General features: G+C 40.0%; 2 protein-coding genes across 2 annotated transcripts in view; one reads left to right on the top strand and one right to left on the bottom strand.

Annotated features, from left to right (window-relative positions):
- Positions 1-1174: 1174 nt before the first annotated feature.
- On the bottom strand, positions 1175-2189 carry LOC114071892 (histone H1.10). The gene has a single exon (XM_027909775.1). It carries the CDS (start codon positions 2066-2068, stop codon positions 1403-1405), a length of 666 nt encoding a protein of 221 aa, XP_027765576.1. The 5' UTR covers positions 2069-2189; the 3' UTR covers positions 1175-1402.
- A 10183-nt stretch (positions 2190-12372) lies between these two features.
- Positions 12373-13800, top strand: part of LOC114071889 (histone H3.3-like) — a 4026-nt gene continuing 2598 nt past the window's right edge. Inside the window, exons 1-2 of the mRNA XM_027909771.1 lie at positions 12373-12416; positions 13667-13677. Of these exons, the coding sequence (XP_027765572.1) occupies positions 12373-12416; positions 13667-13677 (55 nt within the window). The remainder of the gene's footprint in view (positions 12417-13666; positions 13678-13800) is intronic.

Here is a 13800-nt window from a genome sequence, read left to right as displayed (position 1 = left end):
TGTTCAATCTTTCATTGTAGCTTGCAGTGATAATTAATCCATCTCTGAAAACCTCGAGTTATAACTTGAAATAAATTCAGTTGTTTTGATTAATAAATAACGTTCAAATGTTTTTGCAATAAACTATTAACCTTTTTATTCAGTAAAGATGTGACTGTACATTATGCTTCATGTTCCATCAAAACTGTGTATTTTGCATAGCTTCCAATCACATGGCTAAATTAAATCAAAATAAAAAAGGAAAATAGGCGACCCTGAACAATGTCCCGGAATAGTCTAAACTTAAACATTTGCTCTTCTCTGTGAGAAGACAGGATCATAAGGCAAGGACAAAATGTGAGAAGCGACAGCAACTGAGAGGGGGTAGGCGCTCTAGGAGGACGAGGTGTCCCTGAGCGCGGGGAGCCGGGAGTACCGGCAGGCGCGGGGCCAGCACGGGGGAGCTCCGTGCGCCCCCACCCCTCCCTTTTTTCCCTCTCTTCCCCGCATTGTAGCGCGGGCTTTTCCAAATTTCCTAACCACCCAATGAGCGGCTGCGGCTTCTCCCATCAGCCAATCACAGGCGGCCCCAGGCCGCGCTTCCCGAGCTGGGGGAGCTCCTGGCCCGCTCCTCCCCCGCGCAGCCCCTCGACCCCCCTCCCCAAACCCCGCGCTCCGGGACAGCTGCCCGGCCGAGCTCCCGCCGCTCCGGCTGCGCCGCCGCCAGCTTGGCAGGATGCGGAACAGGAAAGCTGGTGCCTCCCCTCGCCTCCCTCCCCGCCGATTTCCTTCTCGAAAAAGCAGGTCGGTCGAGTCACGCAGAAATCAGGACCTGCCCCACGGCAGCGCTGGCAAGCGGAAAGGTCATTGCCAAGAAAGCGGAGGAGTGGTGCTGACAGTTCCCTGCTACGGTCACCAAGAGGTGTGGCAGCTGCATCCATGCTATTAGGAATCGCGCTGATAAGAGCAATGAGAGAAACCTCCACGCCCTAGAAAGGTACCCGCCTTTAGTCCCTTTAACACACACACCCAATTGCGGTGCTCAAAAAAAAAAAAAAAAAAAAAAAAAAAAAAAAAAAAAAAAAAAAAAAAAAAAAAAAAAAAAAAAAAAAAAAAAAAAAAAAAAAAAAAAAAAAAAAAAAAAAAAAAAAAAAAAAAAAAAAAAAAAAAAAAAGCAGGCAGCCTTTAGAAAGCGTTTTCGCAGGGAATGTAGACTTTTATTTTTTCCAAGTCTTAGCGTAACCACAGCCGGAAATTTAGCGTCCCATCCACTCCCCAGACAAATGTCCCACACGGATAGCGGCGTGTGGACAGCTCTGCTGCAGGCACGGAGCTCAGTGACGGAGTGTATCAGCCCTTTTGGGGACAATAGTAGGTGGCTCTTAAAAGAGCCGTTGGGTTTAAGTATTTCCTCTTCAGCACTTCATTTCTTGGGCGCTGCCTTCTTCGCCTTAGCTGTTTTCGGCTTGGCCGCCTTCGGCTTTGCTGCTTTCGGCTTCACCGCTTTCGCTTTGGCCGGGCTCTTCGCTGCTGCCGCCGCTTTTTTGGGCTTGGCAGCCTTCGTCGCCTTTTTGGGGCTCTTGGCTGCTTTCTTGGCCGCGCTGGCCGCCGGCTTCTTGGCTTTTTTGGGGCTCTTCTTCACCGCCGCCGCCTTTTTGGGCTTCTTGGCGGCGCTGGCGGGCTTCTTAGCCGCCGGCTTCTTGGGCTTGGCTGCGGTTGTTTTTTTCTTGGGAGCCTTTTCCTTCACTTCTCCAGGTTTCTTGCTGAGGCGGAAAGAGCCGGAGGCGCCAGTGCCCTTAGTCTGCACCAGGGTGCCTTTGCTGACGAGACTCTTGAGCCCCAGCTTGATGCGACTGTTGTTCTTCTCCACATCGTAGCCGCCGGCGGCCAGCGCCTTCTTGAGCGCGGCGAGGGAGAGCCCCTTGCGCTCCTTGGAGGCGGACACGGCCTTGGTGATGAGCTCGGTGACGCTGGGCCCCGCGGGCTTGCGGGCTTTGGAAGCGCCCGCCGCTTTTTTCGGCTTCTTGGCGGCAGCCTTGGCGGCGGGGGCCGCGACAGCGGGAGCGGCGGCGGGAGCGGTCTCCGACATCGCTGCAGAGACTTCTTCCTAATCAAAAGAAAGTAATTGGGCTACAGTAACCCCGATGCCTGAATTTATAGCGAAGCGGTGATCTGTGATTGGTGCTTTGCAGAGCCCGCCTAACTGTTAGCCAGGAAGAGCTTTTCCTCCTCCGAGTCTGTGTTTCTTCGGAGTTATAAATTCATATTTTTTGTAAAAAGAGTGCTGTAAAATTACCCCAGTTTCTTCGGAGAGTGAAGAGAAGACAATGGACTTTTATTCGGGAGAGTTTCTTGCTATTTGAACAACAGATGAAAGAGAAAAGCTGTTTTTAACCCCGCGTTGTGAAGCCAGAAAGACCCCGGGAACGGCAAACTTTTGTTTTTCCTTCTAAATTAAAATAAAACGCGTAGATAAAAAGTCTCCCCACTAATGTAGCCTTACTCTTTGGGGGGTTTTCTCCAGTTTAGGACAGAAATTGAGTGGGCAGCTTGAGTATTTTTGTCGTAAATTGATTTCAAAGAGAAGGAAGTAACACAATTTCATGGCTGAGCTTTGAATATGGATAAAGATTCGGCTCTCTTAACCATATCTTTAACTATTAAGCATGCAGTATTTCAACATAATTTCTTGTTTTGGGAAAGTGAGAGACCTTCACAGGAATATATATATTGTTGAAAATTGTTTGGAACTTGCCAGGGCTCTACTTTTTTGAGTGTGTTGTTCTATAAGTGGATAGAATGATTCTGATATTTTTACAAATACTCTGTTTGTAAAATGAAGCTGTTAATGCCTAGTTAAATGAATTGCAAATAAACTATTACTTTAATGCTTTCTCACTTAGAATAGTGTATGCTATTCTTTAAGATTTATAAACTTCTGAAGCAGGTTTGTAGGGGAAAAATGTCTCACAGGCAAAGATACACTAATATGTATCATATGCTACTTAAACATTATTAGAGCCTGTTGAAGCCCTGGTTCTTACGGAACAAATTAAATACGGTGGAAATCTTGCCTGTGTGAATAGAATGCTTCACCCTCAATATTACCTATAAATATTTGGACATCGAGGGTTGGGGTTTTGGTGTTGGTTTGTTTAGTGGTGGTGGTGTTGTTTCACATAGGTTTCATATTCCTCCCATTCTTTTCTTTAAAGGAAAAGAAAAACACTTGACAATTTAGGGTTTCATCCAAATCGTCAAATACTGAAATAATTTTCTGACATCCTCGTAAATCAGAATCAGTTTTAATTATTGTAATTCCACTAAAATATTAAGTCTCAGAAAGTGACAATGGAAATTGTTTAAATTTTTTTAAGGACTGCCATGAATTGTTTGGGCTAATTTTTAATTAAATCAGAACAGAAAAGCCCCGATTGGTTTCTACTTAAAAAGCAGCCAGATTTTTTCCCTTGGTTGCAAAAAACAAGTTAAGATCAAACTTAATGTTTTACCTCATTGTACTTTGTAAAAATTCGTCATGCAAGTTGTCAGTGGCTATTTCGGCAAAGGAGCAAGTATGATTTTGAGATCCAAGATGGCATCAGATACATCTTTAAAGACCCTGGTGTGTATTTTGATATATTGAATGCTAAAGATACAATGAAGTTATACTTGACAACAAGAAGTTTAGTGAAAAGAGATAGATTAAAATGATAATGATACATGAGATACATCAGAATTACAAGTGAAACAATGAACCATCACTTTGTCATGTTCTCTTTTATTTCCATTTTCATTTTGTTGTGTTTGCATGCCAGCCAGATAATAAATACTTTGAAGGAGAGGAATGGAAAAGTGGAGATGGGGAAAAATTAAGCGTGTCAGTACTCCACAGTAAAAAACAGACTGAAAAGCATATTGAAATGGGCTGTGAAATCTGCCATGCTTCTTGTGAACATGGCATTGTTCCCACACAAACAACTAGACCAAATCTACAGTAGCCACAGATTTTGAAAGCTCAGGGTGGCAACCCAGATTGTCAGTATGTGTATGTTTGAGAGATAAAGAAGTAGTTGGTTGTGGTAGGATGAGGGCATTATGCTTACTTTTGGGTTTGGATGAGCAAAGACAGCCATAAAGCAAAATCTGACTGTAAATGATACAAAAGAGAGAACCTGGAAGTGTCATCCATCCAGGTCTGTTAAACGTCATGTACGTTCTTCCGAAGATAAGGACAGCATGAAGGTTAATGTGCCTTCATCTCTGTAGCTTTGATAGTTTGGTGTTAGAGCTCTGTAGCTCCGGTTTGTTACACTTGAAAATTATCAGGAAGCTGGGAGCAACTGGGAGTGGACAATAACCACTGGTGCAAGAATGCAGCTGTAGCCCTCAGGGGTGCGTCCTGTTTACACATCCCTCACATTCACATATTTGGGCAAGTTTGCCTTCAAGCTTCTTTTTAGTAAAACTGTTCTCAGTTCATCAAGAGAGGAGAGGTTTCCTTCCCTTCCCCCATAAACAGGATGCAGGTTAGAGATAAAGATGGGAGGTAGGACGGGAGAAGAGATCTCAGATCTTGCTCCCTAAGTAGCGCAATCACTAGAACTCCACCCGCAACACACAAGGATTGCTGTCCCTACTCTGGTAAGTTTTAAAGGGACAAGGGCGTCTCTGAATAATTTTTGGGGTTTCGTTTGCCTTGTTTTGTTTTGTTTCTGTAAGTAAAGTATTTGACAAAGGTTGTGAGGGTCGTTATCTAAGAATTTCAAGGGTCAGAATTTAGAGCTTCTCTCACTTTTAGTTCTGGCTTCATCCCTGTAAGTTTTCACTTCTTCTGCTCCCTACTTTGAGTTAAACTTCTAAAGTCCTTTGCTTTTCCCAAGTAGCCTGAGACATTAGAAGTCTTGGCAGCTGGCCTCCGGCATTATGTGTCAGCATCCTTTATTGTATCTTTTCCTTAACCATCACGCTAGCTCTCTTCTGCACGGAAAATTATCCCTGGCCTACTTCTGAGGAGCGAAAATGTTCTTGATTTTACCATCCATTTCTGCAGAAGGTGATCTTTTTATTTTTAAAGAAAGGGGCTTTAGAGATATGAGGTGGTGTGAAAAGTGTAGGCTTTTTTAGGGCTTTTCCCACACCCCAGGCCAAGCAATGACATTTTCTAGTTAATTAGATAAAACAAACTTATTAGGAGCTTTGAATAATTTTCAAGTTTGCATTGCTGGAAATAGCTGTTAAATGCAACACTGGATCACAACGACAGTTCTCCTATTTTAGAGAATGATCATTGAAGACAGCAGTGATATTTCCATGGGTGCCAGATAAAAGAAAAAGACAAAGCAAACGAACATTCCAGCACATAACTTATCAAATCAGTGGAAGATTGTCGAACAGTTTTTCAACCAGACGGAGAAGTTTTCTTCCTGACAAACAAAATTACTTAAAAATAAATGAAAAAAAAGTTTGGGGAGTGGATTGGTAATAAAAAGTGCAGTTTCCATATGAAGAGATAAATATTTAAATGTGACTCATTTAATACCTAATTTCAATTAAACAGCAAACATTTTTCAATATTCTCCCTGATTTCCTTTCCAAGCACCCTGTACAAACGTAGGCTCTGTTTATCTCTTACTTAGAAACTCAAACCAGTTTTTCATCACTTCTTTAAAAGTGCACCCAGAACATAGCATCATTTCCATGCACCATCACGCAACACACCCTGATTTCCTTGCCTGGCTGTGTAGGTGCTACTACAGATTACAGAAGAGCTTACAAAATGACAGAGTATTTTCCAATGCGAGGATCTTCAAAACAAAAATCAAAAATAGTTCACATATATAACAGAAGTAATTCCTAAACCTATATGGTAGAGAAAATACTTTACTTTTTTTTTTTTTTCTTTTCAAGACAGAAGCTTCATGTGGAGGAAAAACAGATTAGACATTAGAAAATAAGGGCAAATAAGACATCCAGACTGCAGGAGGAGAGCAATCCAGATAAGCTGATTATCCAAATTTAGCTGAAAGCCTTTCCTCAATTATAATTGCTGTATTTAGGATGGTGAAGATATAGAGATATTACCAATTTTTAACTTTAGCATGCTATCCTCTTCACAAATAATAATTTTGCAGACATTCAAGTAATCACCCAGTATGTACAGTAAAAACACCATCAGAAGATCAAAAGACATTTGACAGGTCTAGTGTGATGAAACTATATTGATGATACTGATTCAACAATTGCAAATTTTTTGTAGTAGGGAAGATTCAAGGTGTCGAATAACTGTCAATAGTAAAGAAGCCTGTATCTTTTTAGTTGTACTTCAACTAAGCTAACAAAAATATACTGACAGTTATTTCAGTGTTAGGGCAATCACATCTTTTAAAAAAAAAGTATCATCTTCTAAACTAACCCCTAATGCAATAGGTTCTATCCCCATGATCAAAGAAGGATCATCTAGAAGAGGGAGACACTAAAATGTCTGTGTGGAGCATGTTCTAAAAAATTATTTCTTATGTTTAAGTAGAGTTTCCAGTGTTTCAGTTTGTACCAATTGGTTCTTGTCCTGGGCAGTACTGAGAAGGCTGGATCTGTCTCCTCTATTACCCCCGTAAGGTGTATCTAAACACAGGGATGAGACATTCCTCATGTGAGAGATGATTCAGTCCCTTCTTCATCTTTCTGCCCCTTCACTGGTCTCACTCCAGTTATGTTCATGTTTCTGTTGCGCTGTGAAGGTCAGAACTGGATACAACATTTCAGATGTTTCTCACCAGTGTCCAGTGGAGAGATAGAATTATTTCCCTCAGCACTGTTCTGCACACGCTACTTCTCCAGGTTAATTTGTGAAGCCTATTAGATCAACCCTGAATGGCACTCCCATGTCTTTTTAAATTTTGGTAGTTAAATAAAGACAGCTTCAAAAAACTCTGCAACCTCTCGCACAGTCCTTAGCTTCAAGGCTTGTCAAGACCAGTTTGAGCTACCCTGATTTGGTTTACTTATCGTGCTATATATGACTGAAAGATACATTAAGGCTAGTGAGAGTCTCAGCAAAACTTAAATTTCTACACTCTGCAGTGATCAAAAGATGCCTCTGCTCAAAGATGTGACTCTCCTGTCTGCCATAACTGCTAAATATGTGCTAATGGGCAAAAAGGGTGCTGCATTTTAATGAATCATCCCCCAAATCTCCTTGTCTGCCCGTAAAATGACAGCCTAAATCATCAAAACATTTCTTCCAGCTTCTGAACGCCCTATAACAAAATTTTACTTCTCTTTACCCATCCCTGTGACTAAGAATTGTCATTATTACAAAGTAGAGTTACTGCATTTAGGGATCTTGTTTATGAACAGGATTCTGTGTTACTTTGTTCTGTAGACCAATTACCTTTGTCTTGTTTTAGACTGGAGTTAAAGGGGAGAAAGATAAGTGCAGAAATATAAAGAAATATAGGGATCTACATGTAAAAGTGTGGAAGCGTAACCCTAGCTGTAACTTCTGCAGAGTGCTTGGAAAAAACTGAAATGTGATTTCTGAAACTATGTTACATGCTGTCTATTCTCCCAGGTGCACAGCATCGTCAAACTATAATTCTTTTTTTTGTGATGCAGTTTGCAAATACTGATTCAGTCAGAAATGTAAATTGAAACTAGACCATCGATACAGAAAAACTATGTCCTACCCCTTCAGTGACACAGTTGATGTTATCAGATGTCATTTCCTAAGCTTTCAAAGGTAATTCTAGCCCTTCATGCTGAGTGAAGGGAAATAAGATGCTGAAAACTTTCCTGGTATAGTATGCCATAGACACATCTATGCACTCATCCTGTGCAGCCGTTCTTACTCCTTAGGTATCTAAAGGATGTCCTAGAAATAAGTACATAATTAGACATTTTGGATTACAGATTAATGCATTTCTCAGATTTACAGACTCAGCACACTCTGGGATAGGAATAACTCATATTGAATTTACTAATTACAAGTCCAGACAAATTCAAGAAAGATATGAAAAAAAAAGAAGAATTCACAGTACTCAGACATAAGGGAGGAAATGAAAACCATTTTTAATAGGCTTTCTCCAACACTGACTTTAGAAAGAGTCTCAGTAGAGGATGCAATGTTTTCCTTGTGCTGGCTGATACATTGTAGATTTTCTCTCTGTTTTATTTTATTTTAGAAAAGTATTTGAAATTAAAGTATTTGAAATTAAAGTATTAATCATGAAAACTTGATGTATCAGAAACGTCATCCTTTTCAAGTTAGAAATTTGTATTTAAGTGATTGTGATTGTCAACTATGAAATTAAAATGCAGTGTCAAACTGCAGAGTTCTGCAAGCATCAATCCTAGACCTGGTATAATTTTATTTATGATTTGGACTTTAGCCTACATAGCCTGTATATAAGTGCCGTGAGTACCAACAAGCAAACAAATGCTAAAACAACTGAGGACATTTTATGTATTGAAAAATGCCTGATAAGAGATGATTAGATGCTTTACCTAGAAAGAATAGTTTTACAAATATTAAATATATTGCAGAACTACCACTGTCAGTAGAACGTTAAAAATGTTGCAGAGCTTCTACTGTCAGTAGCAATTGACAAGCACCTGAGTAGATCTGGCATAGTGTAGTCCCATTTTGAGTTTCAGGCCTAGTTTTTAGTACCAAACTTCAGGTAATGACAAGTGAACAATGAGTCAATACAAAGAAGAGAGCAAGAGTAATTGTAAGGTGCCTAAAAACTATTTCCTAGTGGAAAGGCATGTTCAAGTCCTCTGACTAAAAAGAGAAGGTTGAAAAACTGAAATTTTTTTAAACACTTAAAACATGATGAGAAATTAAGTAGTTTTTCCTCATTATACATTGCAGAAAATACAGAAACTGATGGTCTTTGAAGCAAGTTAGCAGTAAGGAAATAACTTCTAATAGGGAGTAGAAAATGGTGCATGGAACAATAGCAGAGCCCCAGAACCAGTGTGACTGAGTAACTCTCAGAAATAAAATGGATTCTGTTGACTTGATAATGGATGGAGGCCAACAAAAATTGCTCATGTCTAAGCACAGGTAATTATCACAGAACTATTGATTAGAAAGTTCTAATCAAGAACAAGAACAAGGGAGGCATGTTGTGTGCAATAGAGTTGACATTTAATGACATGTTTGGAACCATCTCCCATTGCATTCTCATTTGGAATCAGAGGGAATAGGGGCAGGATCCACAGGATGTTAGATATTTGAAAATTGTCTGTAGTACAGGGTCAAAGGGCTATATTTAACATCTTAGTGTCTGCAGGCAACCAGTAATTAAAATAATGCCCCAGGGCTGATGTTATTTGGTGTTTTCTGGAACAACCTGGGAGATGACATATTGAGAGAGAATGTACATTTAGCTTGTGTGGATAATACCAACTGAGGAAGGGTAGATGAGTTAAAAGTAGTACAGTTAATTGAAAAGCACTTTAATAAACCTGAAGGATGGGCCAAGAAAAATCTTGTGCAGTGTGGTAAAGAGAAGTGTCACGTTCTGCACATGAATAACAACAGCCACTTGCATCAGGGTTATGACTGGTCTGACCTGGACAGCACCTGGATGTTGTGGTGACTTTCTCAACTGCTGTATCCCTAAAGACAAGCCTACTGCTTTGTCCAGAGCATAACCACAAATAAGTCCCTGTAAGCTGCTGGGGGTTCCAACTGAAGTTTTTTGTTTTCTGACTAAGGACTACTGTGACAAAAACAAAGCAAAGCAGTAGTGTCTGGAGACACCAACACAATGCACATCACCATTTTTCAGACTTGGCTTCCGTCAGAAACACACAGCCCATGACAAAATTCAATAAATTCCTACAGGGATGCCCACATTAGATTCATTACTTGGAAAACTATGCCCCAGAGAGACCATTTGGACACGGCAGTACTTCATCTGCTATTAAGTACTTAGAACTCTGTAAGAGTTGGCAGCATTTAGCTGCAAAACTTACTGCCCAGAGCAGCTCTGCGTGAGTGGAGCTGCTCAGTCTCAGCTGTGCAAAAAAAATATGTTGCTTACAATGCTTTCTTGATACTAGCTTAGTCAATGGTTAATGCATCATGAGGCCTGTGCTGCTTCAAATGCCAGTTTAGAAAGCAGAGTAAGGATTTGAGAGAAGCAGTCATGTGGTTGCCAAGTGGCTGTTTGCTGGCTGCTGTCTCCACCTGAATGCAGGAGCAGACTCCCATGCTGTGCTACAGAGCTCTGAGCTCCACAGGCCACCCTGTTCCAGGGAAACCACCTGGAATACTTGTTAGAGAGGTCCTTTGGTGTCTTCCTGGGAGAAGCCCAGCAACACCCTGGGCATGTCCAGGATTTGCCCATGGCTGCCCCTGTCCCCACTGACAGGTTTTTGATGCTGTCCCTATGTCCTAAAAAAGTTTTATATGAAGAACTGGGTATTTTATTAACTTCTCAATCCCCCAAACCTGACCTAGGAGTTCCTCCAGCCTTTGTTCATGAACCTATTCAGGTATAACAGATATTCAGTGAGCCTGTAGACTGCAGCTTGTGCATGGAGTGGTTGGGGTGAAGCCCATGCAAGCCTTCTCCACAACAGCTGCTCAGACAACATGACCATGAGACAATTTTTGGAAGACTTTGCCTCTGTGTGGATCATCTGATCTTTTAGCCACTCTCTGTGAATGGGAAACTACAACCTCAAAGGGCAGCCCAAGCTGCTGGACCACGACCGAGGTCTTTTCTTGATTTATCAGTCCCTTTGTAATCTCTGAATCTGGTAGCAAGAAGGAGGTTGAAAACAGTCCAAACCAGGGCTGCAGCCCAACCTTTGTATCTCTGACTGACAGGAGTGCTTAAATAAAAAGGTGAGAATAGGGCTTTCCACCTCTCACTTTCTCAATTAGAGGGGAAGGGGAGACATTAAAGTAGTTATAAAAGTACCAATCAGCAAACTAAATTTGTGACACTTTTTACTAGTTTTGCTTAAGCAGAATAAAATATTTCTGCAACTATGCTACTGCCAGAAGATTCCTTCCAAATGGCAAATCTACCCATGCAAATATTGACTCAGACCTCAGTCTCAAAATGAGAGACTTCTGTGCATAAAAAAGTTCTTACCAAACTGATATGGGCTGCTCTATTTCAGTAAACAACACTTCGTAGCACAGTTTATGTGCTGAACTGAAGGTGGGGTATGTGGGCACAGGGATACAGAGACCTGTGGTGTATATTTGAAAGATTAAGGTGCACCAAAGAAGTCAGATCTTGTGTAATTTACAGTCCTACACAGATGTAGAGACAGGTTCCAGTTGATCACATCTCCATGCAGAGGCTGAATACTCTCCATCCAAATTCTTTCAGAGCTCACACATGAGGAGAGTTTAGTGTTTAATCCCAAATTTTCTTACTGAGCATATTTGACACTACACTGGATTTTAAATTAGCAGAGGAATACAGCAGTGTACTGAAATTGCACCAGAAGCATGATAAAGCATTTGCAATATACAGTTGAATCACAGTAGAAATGCGATTCTCATTGTGGTCTCTATCTGCTCAATGTCAATGCTTGGCCTAAGTCCCCATGAAGAAATATATTGATTGAAACCATCTCAAGCCTGTTGCTCGCTTCAAACTTTTCCATTTTGTCCAGTTTTTGTAGTTTATGTTGGATTGAGCCACATACACATGGCCAGTCTCCCTACCCCATATTTTAGTCTGATTTGCTCAGAAAGATGTCAATCTGAGACAACCTGATGAATCACTGGTGCAGCTGTCTTGTCAAAAACCATGGTAACCCTTCAGTCTCCCTGGTGTTGAGATACATGCAGTTTTTCTTTACAATACATTACTTTTCTTTACAGAACCTTATTCCTCCAGCTCAGTGTCTTTTTGTCCTTCTCCCATGGGTGTGAGCTGGTCTGTCAAAAGTGTCCAGGGTTTTAATAGGAGGGAAGAATTTATTTCTTTCCTCCAGGAGGTCCAGATGAGATCTACTATGTATTCAGCATGGCAGATCACAGGAACACACAACAGTGCAAAGCAGGGATCTGTAAAACCTGTCTCAGTCATAAATGGCAGACTGCAATTCCGTTCTTCCTTTGGAAATGACAGAGAATGTTTTGAAGAGGGAATGAAACACCAGCTGCCAGTGAGTGGAAAAGAAGGAATATGAAAACTTGCCCAGTACAAAATTCAAAACTACTAGTCTGAAAACTTGAATACATTTCCAGAATTTATTCATATATATTCTTAAATTATAACGTGTGACTTATTTTTTTTTGCCTTATGTTGATCTAAATGCAAATGTTGAAGTTCTAGTAGCATATAATTAATGATATTTTTTAAGGCACTGTTAAATGAATAACTGCATATTTTAAGTACCCACCCTGACGTTATGAATACAGACACAATACCCTACAAGAGCCCTATCTTATTATCGTAAGGCATATACTAAAAACCATCTCATTCATTACCTAAGGGATGCCAAACCAGAGTATAAGCAAGGGATCTGAAAATTTATGAATGGAAAACAAAGATGAGACTGAAAACCCCATGGGAATGCACAGATGCTAGTGTTCATGGTACACTATAATAGAGACTTATACTTCGCCTCTATTTTGCAGAATTATATGTCTTGATTCCATCTTGGTGTGAATCTGATTAGACTAGATGTGATAAGTGAACAAAATTTGCACTACTATTGATTGAGGACTGCCACTAGTAAGTATGGGTTGGAAAGCAGAAAGGGAGGGATACTGAAATTTGGTGTTCTGTTGCCAGCGTGGCTCTACTAAATGAAGAAAAGACAGAATTAGCAAAAAGCAGAGATTATTTGCATATTTCTTAATATACCCCTTTTCTGAAGTGATAGAAACTAGATAGGGAGAAGACAATTTTTATCTAAGTCATATTTGTTGTCTTTGTCTCAAAAACCCACACAACCACCCAACTAAAAACACCCCTCAAAAGCCATAGATTTGATATTGACCATAGAAACAATATTTGAAATGTCAGGATAATGGGCTCCTCTTTTATGCTTTTATCATGGCCTTAGAGAGCAAAACACTTTTTTGGTTTTATGATAGAATGTAACTGTAATTCCATCATTATTAAACAGATTGAGGGAAGCTGCTTCTTCCCAGTTTGGTTTCACAATAGAGAATCTACTTATTATATGTTCCAATATGGTATAGTTTAAAAAAGTCCTAAGAAATTATGTTTACATTTCATACATAAAATGACAAAAGAAAATAAACAATAAACCTTTTTTTTTTTTTTTTTCCTGGAAAAAAAAGGAAATATTCTTTAGGTGTTGGTCTAGCAGTTATTCCAGCTCAGGACATTCTTATAATGTGACATTTTGAACATCCTAAGTCAAGTATTGCTCCTTGCTTTCATAAATAATAATTCAGAATCTCCTTTGTTTAAAGTATAGATTTAGATCCCTTAAAAACTATCAAACAAACAAAAAAACCCCTACCAAAAAACAAAGAAAATAAAACCAGGTAAAGGTCCAAATGCATGGTCTCCTGTAAAAAGCAGGATGGTTTTTTTTACAAATTAGGGAGCAGAAATTTAGGTCTACAGTTGTTGTGAAGAACCTTTGGTAAAAAAATTTAAAAATTACCCCACTGCAGTAACTGGAAAGGTGAAAAATTAGCAGAAGTCATTAAGTAATATAAGCTTAGCATTAGAGAAAAGGATTCCATTCAACTTTCTGGTTAATATGCGCTAAAAAAACCAAAGCTGCTTATGTAAAAATCGAAGATTTGAGAAATGGGATATAAAAATGAAAATAAAGAAACAATATAGTAGATATTGT

This window comes from Empidonax traillii, unplaced genomic scaffold (assembly GCF_003031625.1).
Source record: "Empidonax traillii isolate 1590-97213 ecotype Southwest subspecies unplaced genomic scaffold, ASM303162v1 scaffold2394:size44664, whole genome shotgun sequence".
NCBI classification, from domain to species: Eukaryota; Metazoa; Chordata; class Aves; order Passeriformes; family Tyrannidae; genus Empidonax; species Empidonax traillii.
This window is presented reverse-complemented; position numbering and strand designations above follow the sequence as displayed.

Excerpts from the sequence above, each read along its gene's own strand:
- LOC114071892 (XM_027909775.1), bottom strand. The coding sequence starts at position 2,068 with ATGTCGGAGACCGCTCCCGCCGCCGCTCCCGCTGTCGCGGCCCCCGCC.